At 39.9% G+C, this 12,450-nt stretch overlaps 1 protein-coding gene across 1 annotated transcript; it reads left to right on the top strand.

The window, feature by feature from the left end:
* Positions 1-2,856: 2,856 nt before the first annotated feature.
* csnk2b (casein kinase 2, beta polypeptide) lies at positions 2,857-12,405 on the top strand. The gene is made up of 7 exons (XM_058047010.2): positions 2,857-3,009; positions 3,446-3,527; positions 3,922-4,024; positions 5,895-6,010; positions 6,316-6,391; positions 8,076-8,265; positions 9,983-12,405. The coding sequence occupies exons 2-7, from the start codon at positions 3,456-3,458 to the stop codon at positions 10,071-10,073; spliced, it is 648 nt and encodes a 215-aa protein (XP_057902993.1). The 5' UTR covers positions 2,857-3,009; positions 3,446-3,455; the 3' UTR covers positions 10,074-12,405.
* The last annotated feature ends 45 nt before the right edge of the window (positions 12,406-12,450 follow it).

Here is a 12,450-nt window from a genome sequence, read left to right as displayed (position 1 = left end):
TTTCCTAGTTTGTCAATATATATATATATATAATATATACTATACATAGACACAAAAGTTCTACTGCTCCTGTATATGCTGTCCCACACACACACACACACATTTCATTTTGGGTCATTTTTATAAAAATAAAGGCTTTTTCAGTCACACCGTAGCATCCATGTTACCTGCAGAAGTTCTGCACACTGCAAAAATACTTTTCATTTTGACTTGATGGCTTTATTTCACAACCGGAATTTCATTCAAAATTTTAAAAAAAAATATATATATATAGATGGAAAGATGCATTTTTTTCCTCAAAAGTGTCTGTTCTATTGGAGGGAAAATTAAAAAAAAAAAATAGATCTGTCGGTTGCTTAAATTGTTATTGCTTTAATAGGTATTATGTTGTAATAAGCACTCCTTTGTAGTATAACTGAAAGAATTTGGTCGATGTATTTATATTTTTGTTTTTTTTTTTACTTCATTTTCATTTAGTCACGCAAAGGAATTACGTCATGCAAACGAGTGCAGAGGTACTCTGTCTGGGCCCAGAGTACACAGATAAGGGGTCGACTTATTACATGATCTCCTCTGCTGTTTGTGCATTGCTATGATGCACCCCCCCTCCCCCCCCCCATGTGCTATTATCGGACTTCTCACACCAAGAAAAACTACCATGAGCTCCTTATCTGAGGAAGTGTTTTCAAAGTGTGTGTGTGTGTGTGTGTGTGTGTGTGTGTGCGCGCGTGCTCTCAGGATGGCTCTTTTCAACCAGAATGCTTTTGAATTCAGGACTACGATGACTGACACCAAGTCAGTCGCCTGTAACGGATCACAACAAGAATTCACCAATCAGGCTGGATTGTTCTGGAAAAAAAAAACACTCATAAAGCAGTTTGTGTGTCTCTCTCTCTCTCTCACACACACGGTAACACAAACTTGCACTGAGCTCGAACCCCCCCTCCCCGAGACGACAAAGTGAACTAAATACTCCTCTGCATCAATTCACTGCTGTAAGTTGGGGTTTTGTTTGTTATACTGACAGTAACTGTTTGAAGATGATTTTTTTTTTTTTTTTTTTTTTTGGGGTGTTGCGTATAGGGCATTTGGTGATTTGTGTGTGTGTGTGTGTGTGTGCGAGACTGTGTCATGTGTTTTGGTATTTGTTGTAAACCTGGGAAGGACCAGAAAGTAACAAGAATGGGCAAGCACTTGATTGAAGCAATGTTATCAAAATATACTGTTTTTTTTTTTTTTTGAAATACATAAACAGTGGAGAGACTCACTGTTTTTTTTTTTTTTTGTATACGTAATACATAAACAGCATTATCTTTTTCACTCTAACTTCCTTCAAGCATGAATACACAGCCATGTGTGCAGCTTGCCTTGCCTGTCACTGGTTTCTGCATTTGGTAGCTGTATTATTAACACTGGCTCAAAGAGTCCTCCATCCCTCCTTAACTCTTGATATTGATGTGTGCATTATTTATGTACCCATGCTAAATAAAAATAATTTAAAAAAAAAGACAAAAAGTAGTGTATTAAAAGAAATTACTCAGAGATTGTACTGTTTCCAGCATTACTGAGGTACCCTGGAGTGGTCCATTCTGGTTTTTTTTTTTTTTTTTTAGCATTTATGGTTTTATTAATGGAACCGTAATGTACGCACATGTATGTATATTGGTATGTATCTTTTAAGTTTTGTCTACCCCCCCAACTTACATTCCCACAAACAAATGTTGCCATTTTTAGTTCAAGGGAGCAATGTACAAGCAGAGAAGTGTCTTATTATAATAAAGTTATACAGAAAAAGGCAAAATTAAATAAACTACTTTTGATTGAATGGGAAACTGTGCCTCGTTATTTGTGTTTTGAAACATGTCACCGATGGGAAAAGTCAATGTTAGCATATCAAAATATGGGAAACTGATGAGCAAACCATCAAATGATTCAGATTTATTGATTATGGCTATAACAGATCAAATCCCCCCAAAAAGTTTGATCAAGAAACCTACTGTAATTACCAACATTCAAGTTGTTAGCATTGCTAGCATGCTAACATTAGCATATTATCTGTTTTTTGTATTTTCATGGGTAGATATATACAAACACTATCATGCTAGGTGTGAGGATGCTAACTTTAACATGTTAGCATTGTTAGCATGTTAATATTAGCTTAATAGCATTTTAGCCGTTTTCCTGGGTAGATATATACAAACATTTAGCACTATCGTGCTCGGTGTTAGCATAGTAACTAACATGAGCATACACATTATTTACTATTTTCCTGAAAATAAACTTAAGCAGAAATTCGCTAGCATGCTAATGTTATCATATTAGCATGCTAATATTAGTATAGTAGCATTTGTAGCCGTTTTCATGCGTAGATACATTTGAACTCTTAGCCCAATCATGCTAGGTGTTAGCATGATAACATTAGCATGCTAGCATTGCTAACATTAGCATAATATATTTGTTTCATTTTCTTCAATTTGAACTCAAGCATACATTCACCGCTGTCATGCTAGGTGCTAGCATGCTAACATAATTAAGTATAATTTAAAGCTAATTTTCAGCGTTTTCAGCTCTTATGCTAGGTGTTAGCATGCTAACATTAACATTGTTAGCATTCTTAAAGTCATTGAAACCCTTCCGTGGTATGTTTTCATGGTCAAGGAATCTAAATATGTAGATAAAATATTTGTGCTTTTCTACTGTAAAAAAATGCTGTACAACAATCTAAAACAAATCTAACAAAAGAGACGAGACGATAGACGAGCTCATTAAGTTTATTATGTCATAATATTTGTCATAACGTCACCACATCATATCGTTGTAGGACAACTGGGTGTAGTACTCCCAACTCACCATCATGTGGCAGCAGTGCGCCATCTGCGCCGGACGTCGAGGAAGAACCTGCTAAACTGGGAGCTGGTGGTGACCATTTTATTTACACTTCACGGCTTGCTAGGTTATTTTTTTGTGCTGTCGCGATTGTTTTTTAGCAGCATAGAAGTACAACACTGGGTAAGCTGACATAAACCGATACAAAGCTGGAGCAAATTGTTCAAAACTGTGTCTCAAACAGCAACAGAAAGTGCTCTTCTAAGCTTGTGTTCCAACGATGCGCCATATTGGTTTAGCTGTAGCTAGCTAAGCTAGCGGCTTTTTCTAGCTTAGCGAGCTAACATTGGTAACGTTAAAAAGACGCCCCTGTGCATAACTACATACTATATACATGCGCAACTGTAAAATCTATTAAAGTTGACATTGTTAAGACTGTTAGGTTGTTAAGTTAAGTTGTATACTTTGGTGACAAAGTATAGCAGTAGTAGACAGTTAGCTTAGCCACTAGCTAGGGTCAGACAGCGTTTGTGATTTTAACATTAGCACCATATGATAATAATAGTAATATTTTCAGTGTTGTATTAATATGCTGATGTTAATGTGCTTACATGTCTAGGTCATCAGAGATGAGCAGTTCAGAGGAAGTGTCTTGGATCTCCTGGTTCTGTGGCTTAAGGGGGAATGAGTTTTTCTGTGAGGTACAGTACTTTAATCTATGAATCTACAGTACTACGGCATGACAATTATAATAACAATAATGACTAATAATTTGATTTATTTAAAACGTAGCATGACCCTGAATGTGGTGTGAAGAAAATGTTTTATGATTTTATGGCTGTGTACAGTGCCACTATCTTAGGAGTTAGTTTTGGTATAATATCTGATTTAAACCAGAACTTGAACTATGCACAGAATTCATACGAAAACAGAAGACTATCTATAACTGTTAAATTTATATCCCAGCTTTGCAAGGCTTCCTGAACCAATGCAGGCATTTTAGTCAACTTGCAAATGTGAATCAGAAATGTTAATAGTTAGGGTGATTTAATTTGTTTCTATTCTTCGTAAATGACTTTTTATGTGGGTTAACAGGTGGATGAAGACTATATCCAGGACAAGTTCAACTTGACCGGGCTTAATGAGCAAGTCCCCCACTACCGTCAGGCTCTAGACATGATCCTGGACCTTGAACCAGGTCTGTATTTGACTTTAGATTCAAGCTTTCTCCATTCTAACTGTTTGTTGTTTATATGACGCTTATATCACCTTCACACTGCATGTAGTCATGCAGCCATTCACCTCTAATTTCGTGTGGAAGTGGTCAGTTCTCCCCCACACTTTCAACTTTCAATACAGTCAAACAATGATGAAGCTTAATTTTCGGAGTAATCCCAAATCACCGCTGGGCCGTGTGGAGATTGGAGCACTGAAATAAATTATATCACACTTTTAATGCACAAAATAGTCATCAACATACTTATTTGTTCATGTAATGCACACAAAGCCATTAACAACTTCATGCCCTGTATCTGATCTGCTCTGTTCGCCTTGCGCCATGATGCGTTCAGGCGCACTCGTAATGGTGAGTGTTATGTGCTAATTGTTTTTCATTTTATTCACGTACCCCCTACGACAATCAATGTACCCTGGGGGTATGCATACCACAATTTGGGCCTCTAGGGTGTAAATATGAGTGTAAAGGTGACTATAGGGGTGTTATTTAATGTCTACAGGGCTCTAATAATGTTTAAAAACTGTATTTAGAAAGTCATAAACAGGTTTTCTGTATTCTAACAATGTAAATATTCGGTTTATTAATATTAAATCCTATTTAGCAGATATTCACATAGCGCTGTCAGGCCTAAAACCAATTATGGTGATAAACAAAACAACGACAACTGTGTGTGTCCATAGCACAAAGGCACACACACACACACAAGCAGTCATGAGAGAGGCGATCAACAATTTGCAGTCACGCTGGTGTTATGTTACCGTCAGTAATAGCTCATGCTAATAGCTAAACTTAGCCAAATCGCTACCATCACCTGACAACAAATACAAGAGGCATGTGTTATGCATGTCGGCGTACTCAAAGCAGGAAGGAGTATATTTAGAGATGCACCGATCCGCATTTTTGCACTTGATTTGATTCCTGTTTGCTTTAATATCCAACCATGCCGAAAATAATATCAGTAAATGGATCTTGAATAATATCTTTTTTTTTACCAATTAATCTTACAATCTGCACTCATGTCCTTTATATGAATGACAATAAAAGGACATTTTTCCATATATTATGGTACCACATTTGGACTGTTTCCTAATAACATTTACTAACCGCCATTGTCCGCACGGCGGTCGAGTGGTTAGCGCGCAGACCTCACAGCTAGGAGACCAGGGTTCAATTCCACCCTCGGCCATCTCCCTGTGCATGTGTGTTTTTTTTTCTACGGGTACTCCGTTTTCCTCCCACATTCCAAAAACATGCTAGGTTAATTGGCCACTCCAAATTGTCCATAGGTATGAATGTGAGTGTGAATGGTTGTTTGTGTATATGTGCCCTGTGATTGGCTGGCCACCAGTCCAGGGTGTACCCCGCCTCTCGCCCGAAGACAGCTGGGATAGGCTCCAGCACCCCCCGCAACCCTCGTGAGGAATAGCGATAGAAAATGAATGAATATTAAATAATATGGGGAGGCACGGCGTTCAAGTGGTTAGCGCACAGACCTCACAGCTAGGAGACCAGGGTTCAATTCCACTCTCAGCCATCTCTGTGTGGAGTTTGCATGTTCTCCCCGTGCATGCGTGGGTTTTCTCCGGGTACTCCGTTTTCCTCCCACATTCCAAAAACATGCTAGGTTAATTGGTGACTCCAAATTGTCCATAGGTATGAATGTGAGTGTGAATGGTTGTTTGTCTATATGTGCCCTGTGATTGGCTGGCCACCAGTCCAGGGTGTACCCGCCTCTCGCCCGAAGACAGCTGGGATAGGCTCCAGCTCCCCCTGCGACCCTCGTGAGGAAAAGCGGTAGAAAATGAATGAATAACCGCCATTGTTTCTGCAGATGAGGAGCTGGAGGACAATCCCAACCAGAGCGACCTGATCGAGCAGGCGGCCGAGATGCTGTACGGCCTCATCCATGCACGTTACATCCTCACGAACCGAGGCATCGCGCAGATGGTAGGTTATCACCTATGTCCTCCTTCATGTGATGGAACAATACATTATCTGAGTAAACATTACCTTAGCAACAAGAAATACATTTTTCATTATTGTTTGTATCGCCCGACGTGGTGTAGTGGTTAGCATTCTAGACTTTGGAGCGGGCGCCTCAGGTTTGAATCTCTGCTAGTAAGCATCATTGGTATTTGTCAGGAAGGGCATCCACAATTTAAAGGGCTCAAGCCAAAAAAAAAGAAACAAGTTTGTATCAGTCAATCTGCTGCATGAAAATGTCTGATTATAGAAGTGTGCCTTTCTTTCAGTTGGAAAAATATCAGCAAGGTGATTTTGGCTACTGTCCTCGTGTCTATTGTGAGAATCAGCCCATGCTTCCCATTGGTAAGTAAATTATTAAATGTAACACACTCGTCTTTTGCTACATTGCCGTTCAAACATCATGCCCTCACTCTTTTTTTTTTGTAAATGAATGGATAAATGATGAATAAATTAAGCATTTTTAGGGATTAAAACTGCAAAATGAACAAACCAGATGAACTAAAATACATATACTATACAACAAAAGTGTCATATTCTATGTTGGCCACTAGGTGTCAGTAAGTGTTTTGTGAGACACCAGAACAGGCATCCATTACAGTTTTAAATCAACAGGCACAATAACAACAATATCAACTCTGAACCACCGACATCACTTCCTGTCCTGTGCACATCTTTTCACAAAGCTCCAGGGCAACACAGGGAACACATTTACTGTTACACACAGGAGAATGAGTTTTATTTATGTGTTAAATGGCTTATTTCTTCTTTTAATGTCTACTAATTTGGGTAATACGAGTGTAAAGCCGCCATTGCAATATATTGAGATAATAGCCAGTGAAGGAAGTACAACAAACTAGTAACATGCAAGTCTGTTATCTTATTTATACTGTATCTAATATTATTTTCTTTCTAATGACATTACTAGCATTGCTAGCATGCTAACATTAACATATTATCTGTTTTTTGTATTTTCATGGGTAGATATATACAAACACTATCATGCTAGGTGTTAGGATGCTCACTATAACATGTCAGCATTGTTAACATGCTAATATTAGCTTAATAGCATTTTTATCAGTTTTCCTGGGTAAATATATACGAACATTTAGCATTATCATGCTCGGCGTTAGCATGGTAACTCACATGAGCATACTTTTTTTTTTTTACTATTTTGCTGAAAATGAACTTCAATGAAATTCACTATCATGCTAGGTGTTAGCATGCTAACATAATCATATTAGCATGCTAATATGAGTATAGTAGCATTCGTAGCCGTTTTCATGTGTAGCTACATTTGAACTCTTAGCACAATCATGCTAGATGTTAAGATGCTAACTTTAACATGTTAGCATTGTTAGCATGCTAATATTAGCTCAGTAGCATTTTTAAGTTTTCCGGGCTAAATATATATATGAACATTTAGCACTATCGTCCTCGGTGTTAGCATTGTAACTCACATGAGCATACATATTTTTTTTTACTATTTTCCTGAAAATGAACTTAAGCAGAAATTCACTATCGTGCTAGGTGTTAGCATGCTAACATTATCATATTAGCATGCTAGTATTAGTACAGTAGTATTTTTAGCCGTTTTCATGTGTAGATACATTTGAACTCTTAGCACAATCATGCTCGGTGTTAGCGTGATAACATTAGCATGCTAGCATTACTATTACTATTGTGGTTAATACAAATATAAAGGGGGCTATTTTATGTCTAGAGGGTTATAATCATGTTAAAAAAACACAGATTAACACTTAACAGGTTTTCAATGCCATAACTACAAAAATATTAAATTTATTAATATTGACCCAGAAATGTACTTACTGCGGTCATGTCTGGAACCAGTTAACCGCAAATGAACAAGGGACCACTATACACAGATATGTATTATATCATGCACAGTAGATGGCCGTTCTCAGCTTTGCATACGCAAAACGACAAAGAACCATGTAAAGAACTTTTAACAATGTCACATCAGCGTGACCTTAGGGGTCTGCTTTCCTTTGTCCCGCGTCCCCCACAGGCCTCTCAGACATCCCAGGAGAGGCCATGGTGAAACTCTACTGCCCCAAATGTATGGACGTCTACACACCCAAGTCCTCCAGGCACCACCACACAGATGGAGCCTACTTTGGCACCGGTTTCCCCCACATGCTGTTCATGGTGCACCCGGAGTACAGGCCCAAGAGACCTGCCAATCAGTTCGTCCCGAGGTTAGTACGCTCATGCCTGTTCTGGTTGGGAATTAAGTAGGGATCGACTGATATGTTTTTTTGGGGTGGGGCCGATACCGATTTTTTTCCATCACCCTTAGCCGATGGCCGATACTGCTTTTGATCCCTCAATTTACATGAAAAAAATCACCATTATAACAAATATTCCAGGTCTCATGTTTAAACAAATATTTATTGCAATGTAAACACTGAACACAGTAGGATTCAGCGTTCTTAAACACACATTTAAGCACCATTATCACATACTACAGTATTAATTGGCCCTGTACCCTAGACAACCGCCCATGAATGATACGGGAAAAGGCCCAAATGATACTGTGTCAAAGCCCAGGGCAGTGATACTGATAAAATATAGAGTTAGAGTTAAGTATCAGCCCCCCCCGTAGCTGTCCACTCAGAGCGCGCTTGATGTGGTATCGTGCCCGTGAAACAACCAATCAGAGAACAGCTCACGAGTCCTTAGTGCCTAGTGCTTCTCCAGTCACCAAAAAAAAACAAACTTGATTAATGGAACTTTAATTGTCAGACATTGATAAGATAAGACTGTTGATAAAATATTATTATTGTTGAAATATTTTTTGCAATTGTTGTGTTTACACTGTTTAGATATAATACATGTAATCAACTGAACATTTTCTGGCAACAAAATGGTCTTTTGATTAAATAGTACGTGATAATAAGCTCATGATTAAATAGTATGTGATAATAAGATCATCACATGGTTTGTCTGGTATCAGCGTGCCGGTATTAGCCCTCGACCTTCGGTCTTGGGCTGATACTGACACTTGGGGTCATGATACCTGGCCTGATACCACACAAACCATGTGATAACCTATAATTCTCAACTTTAAAAGGAATAAATATTCAACCCATGTGCAAAACATTTCTGTCGTAGTTTAAATTTACCTAGCATCAATGTGATGACTGCTCCTCCGCAGCGTGACGCGCAACCCCCCCGCCTCCACAAACACAAACACATCACACTGACACAATTTAGTACGATAATATAAAACAGTATCATCATTAAAGTTTGTGTTGTGCACGATAAAGACCTCTCATAAGCAAAGTGTTAAAAACAAGCTAACTATTACTTTTGAAATCGCACCCTTGTTGTGATTCAACAGTGGGGGGCGGGGTACCGCGACTACGTGTGTTACAGGGTCCTCTGCCGCCGGGGGGGAACACAAAGTTGCCCCGGCGGATGCCTGATTGTAAATCATGCGGTGGAAAAATACATCGGCGAACACACGCGCGTATCGGCCGATACCGATACAAGGAAAAAACGATCCTTAGAATTAAGACAGGAAGTGTACATTCTGCGTTTGCAAAGAAGGGGTGTCCAAAGTCGAAAAAATACTAATAATATGTTTTATGGCCATAAAACAGACGTTATAACCGCATACTAGAACAGCTCCCAAGTTGATTGTGTTCCCAGCATTCAGAATGATGGCGTTGTTGCGTCACTTTATGAAAGGAAGCCACACCCCCCACCTCCCCGTCCCATAAGAGCAAACACAACACAATTCACAGTTTAAATTGGCCCCATTCGCTAATGTTTTTGTTGCATTTTGTCATCTTTGTTTTAAAGTTTGTATTTTAAGTCACGCTACTTTGCACAAGCAAACACCGGATACGGCCGCCTCGCCTCGCCGATGCTCTAGGATGTTTGTCACCGCCTCTCCGTCTCTTTCTGCAGGCTGTACGGTTTCAAGATCCACCCCATGGCCTACCAGCTGCAGTTGCAAGCAGCCTCCAGCTTCAAGAGTCCTGTCAAGGCCATCCGCTAGAGCGAGAATATTGTCAAAAAGGGGGGGAAGTAAATAATACAGTCTTCAAAGCGTGGCACTTGGGAAATACACAGGTGACCCCCTCTCCGCCCGCCCTAAAGACAATGTCATATTGATTTAGAATAGAGGAAAAATGTAAAAAAAAAATAATAATTCTGAGGGGGTGAGCTAGACATCCAAACACACAGCCATAGTCTTCATACATGTGTTCACATTTATACACTCACACACACACACACCATATTTACAAGTGCCCAAAGAATGGGTCATTTTAAGTCTACACCCGGTCCCCACTTAAAAATGGCTGCCACCAGTTTGGATGTACCTAATGGATGTTTTTGTTCTGTTGTTACTTTGCTGTCAGAAACAGAGAAATCAAACACAATATTTATGGAAGACTTCCTGACACCCCATCCCTCGTTCATTTCTTCATGCTGTGTTTCTTCTTTTTTTAATAGTCATAATCATTAAAAATACACCCTCGGCCATCTCTGTGTGGAGTTTGCATGTTCTCCCCCGTGCATGCGTGGGTTTTTTTTTTCCGGGGTACTCCGGTTTCCTCCCACATTCCAAAAAAAACATGCTAGGTTAATTGGCAACTCCCAAATTGTCCATAGGTATGAATGTGAGTGTGAATGGTTGTTTGTCTATATGTGCCCTGTGATTGGCTGGCCACCAGTCCAGGGTGTACCCCGCCTCTCGTCCGAAGACAGCTGGGATAGGCTCCAGAAACCCCCGCACGACCCTCGTGAGGTAGAAAAATGAATGAATGAATAACGCGCGGGGTATGCTGGGTAACTTTTCATCGGAGAAGTGAGCATGTGGTCTTAATTCATTCATTCTTTTTCTACCGTTTTTCCTCACAGCCGTGATAGGCTCCAGCACCCCCCCCCCCCCCCACGACGCTCGTGAGGAAAAGCGGTAGAAAATGAATGAATAACCCGCAGGGTATGCTGGGTAACTTTTCATTTGGGGAAGTGAGCATGAGGTCTTCATTCATTCATTTTCTACAGTTTTTCCTCACAGCTGGGATAGGCTCCAGCAACCACCCCCCCCCGCGACCCTCGTGAGGATAAGCGGTAGAAAAATGAATGAAGGAATAACCCGCAGGGTATGCTGGGTAACTTTTCATTGGGGAAGTGAGGTCTTCATTCATTCATTCATTTTCTACTGTTTTTCCTCATAGCTGTGATATGCTCCAACAAACCCCCCCCGCGGCCCTCGTGAGAATAAGCGGTAGAAAAATGAATGAATAACCCGCAGGGTATGCTGGGTAACTTTTCATTGGGGAAGTGAGCATGAGGTCTTCATTCATTTATTCATTTTCTACCGTTTTTCCTCACAGCTGGGATAGGCTCCAGCAACCCCCGCACGACCCTCGTGAGGATAAGCGGTAGAAAAATGAATTAATGAATAACCCGCAGGGTATGCTGGGTAACTTTTCATTGGGGAAGTGAGCATGAGGTCTTCATTCATTCATTCATTTTCTACAGTTTTTTCTCACAGCTGGGATAGGCTCCAGCAACCCCTGCGACCCTCGTGCTCACTTCCCCAATGAAAAGTTATCCAGCATACCCTGCGGGTTATTCATTCATTCATTTTTCTACTGTGTATCCTCACGAGGGTCGCGGGGGTGCTGGAGCCTATCCCAGCTGTGAGGAAAAAACGGTAGAAAATTAATGAATGAATAAATAATCATTAAAAACCCACATTCTGTAGGATAAACCGGGCATAATTATTATTATTATTATTATTATTATAATAATAGTTGGTTTTATAGGAAGGTATATAAACTACACACAAGTATGATGTAGCAGTGACCCGGATGTTTTTGTGTGGCTGTGAATGCGTCAGGCGGTGTGTGTGTGTGTGTGGAGACAACTACGTTTGCTGACAACATGAAAACACAGACGTGGGTGACTCATGGATTGGAAATTTCCACAGTCGGTATCGGCAATTTTCCCACACATGAATTACACCGGTATCTGAGGCCGATACTGGGTCGAATCGGCCCCTAATCCTAAAGTTCTGGTTAAGAAAAATGTAAGTGTAATATTTTGGGGGGTGGCTAAGATCAAGCAACAACAAAACACTGATTCTACTCCTGCAGCTCATATATTTGTTTATAGGTTATAAGACTAAACAGCCATCATTTTGTTTTCCCTTGTAAAACAGTAAGGCGGATTCTATGTTCCCTTTTCTCCGCTCTCCCCTCTCCTGTTGGAATTTTTCAGGTGAATCTATTTATGTGTCCGCGTTTTTTCTCTGTGCAACCCGAGAAGCGTAAACAGGATTCAGAAATCACAATAAAGTTTGATTTTGTTTTCATATATATATATTTGTAGGCCCTTAATTTCTTACTGTTATTGTGCCATTC

Source organism: Doryrhamphus excisus, linkage group LG7 (assembly GCF_037039965.1).
Source record: "Doryrhamphus excisus strain RoL-2023G ecotype Guam linkage group LG7, RoL_Dexc_Guam_v1.1, whole genome shotgun sequence".
NCBI lineage: Eukaryota > Metazoa > Chordata > Actinopteri > Syngnathiformes > Syngnathidae > Doryrhamphus > Doryrhamphus excisus.
This window is presented reverse-complemented; position numbering and strand designations above follow the sequence as displayed.

Coding starts and splice junctions, on each gene's coding strand:
- csnk2b (XM_058047010.2), top strand. CDS start 3,456: ATGAGCAGTTCAGAGGAAGTGTCTTGGATCTCCTGGTTCTGTGGCTTA. Junction 3,528..3,921: donor GGAATGAGTTTTTCTGTGAG/GTACAGTACTTT, acceptor GTGGGTTAACAG/GTGGATGAAGACTATATCCA. Junction 8,266..9,982: donor GCCAATCAGTTCGTCCCGAG/GTTAGTACGCTC, acceptor CTCTTTCTGCAG/GCTGTACGGTTTCAAGATCC.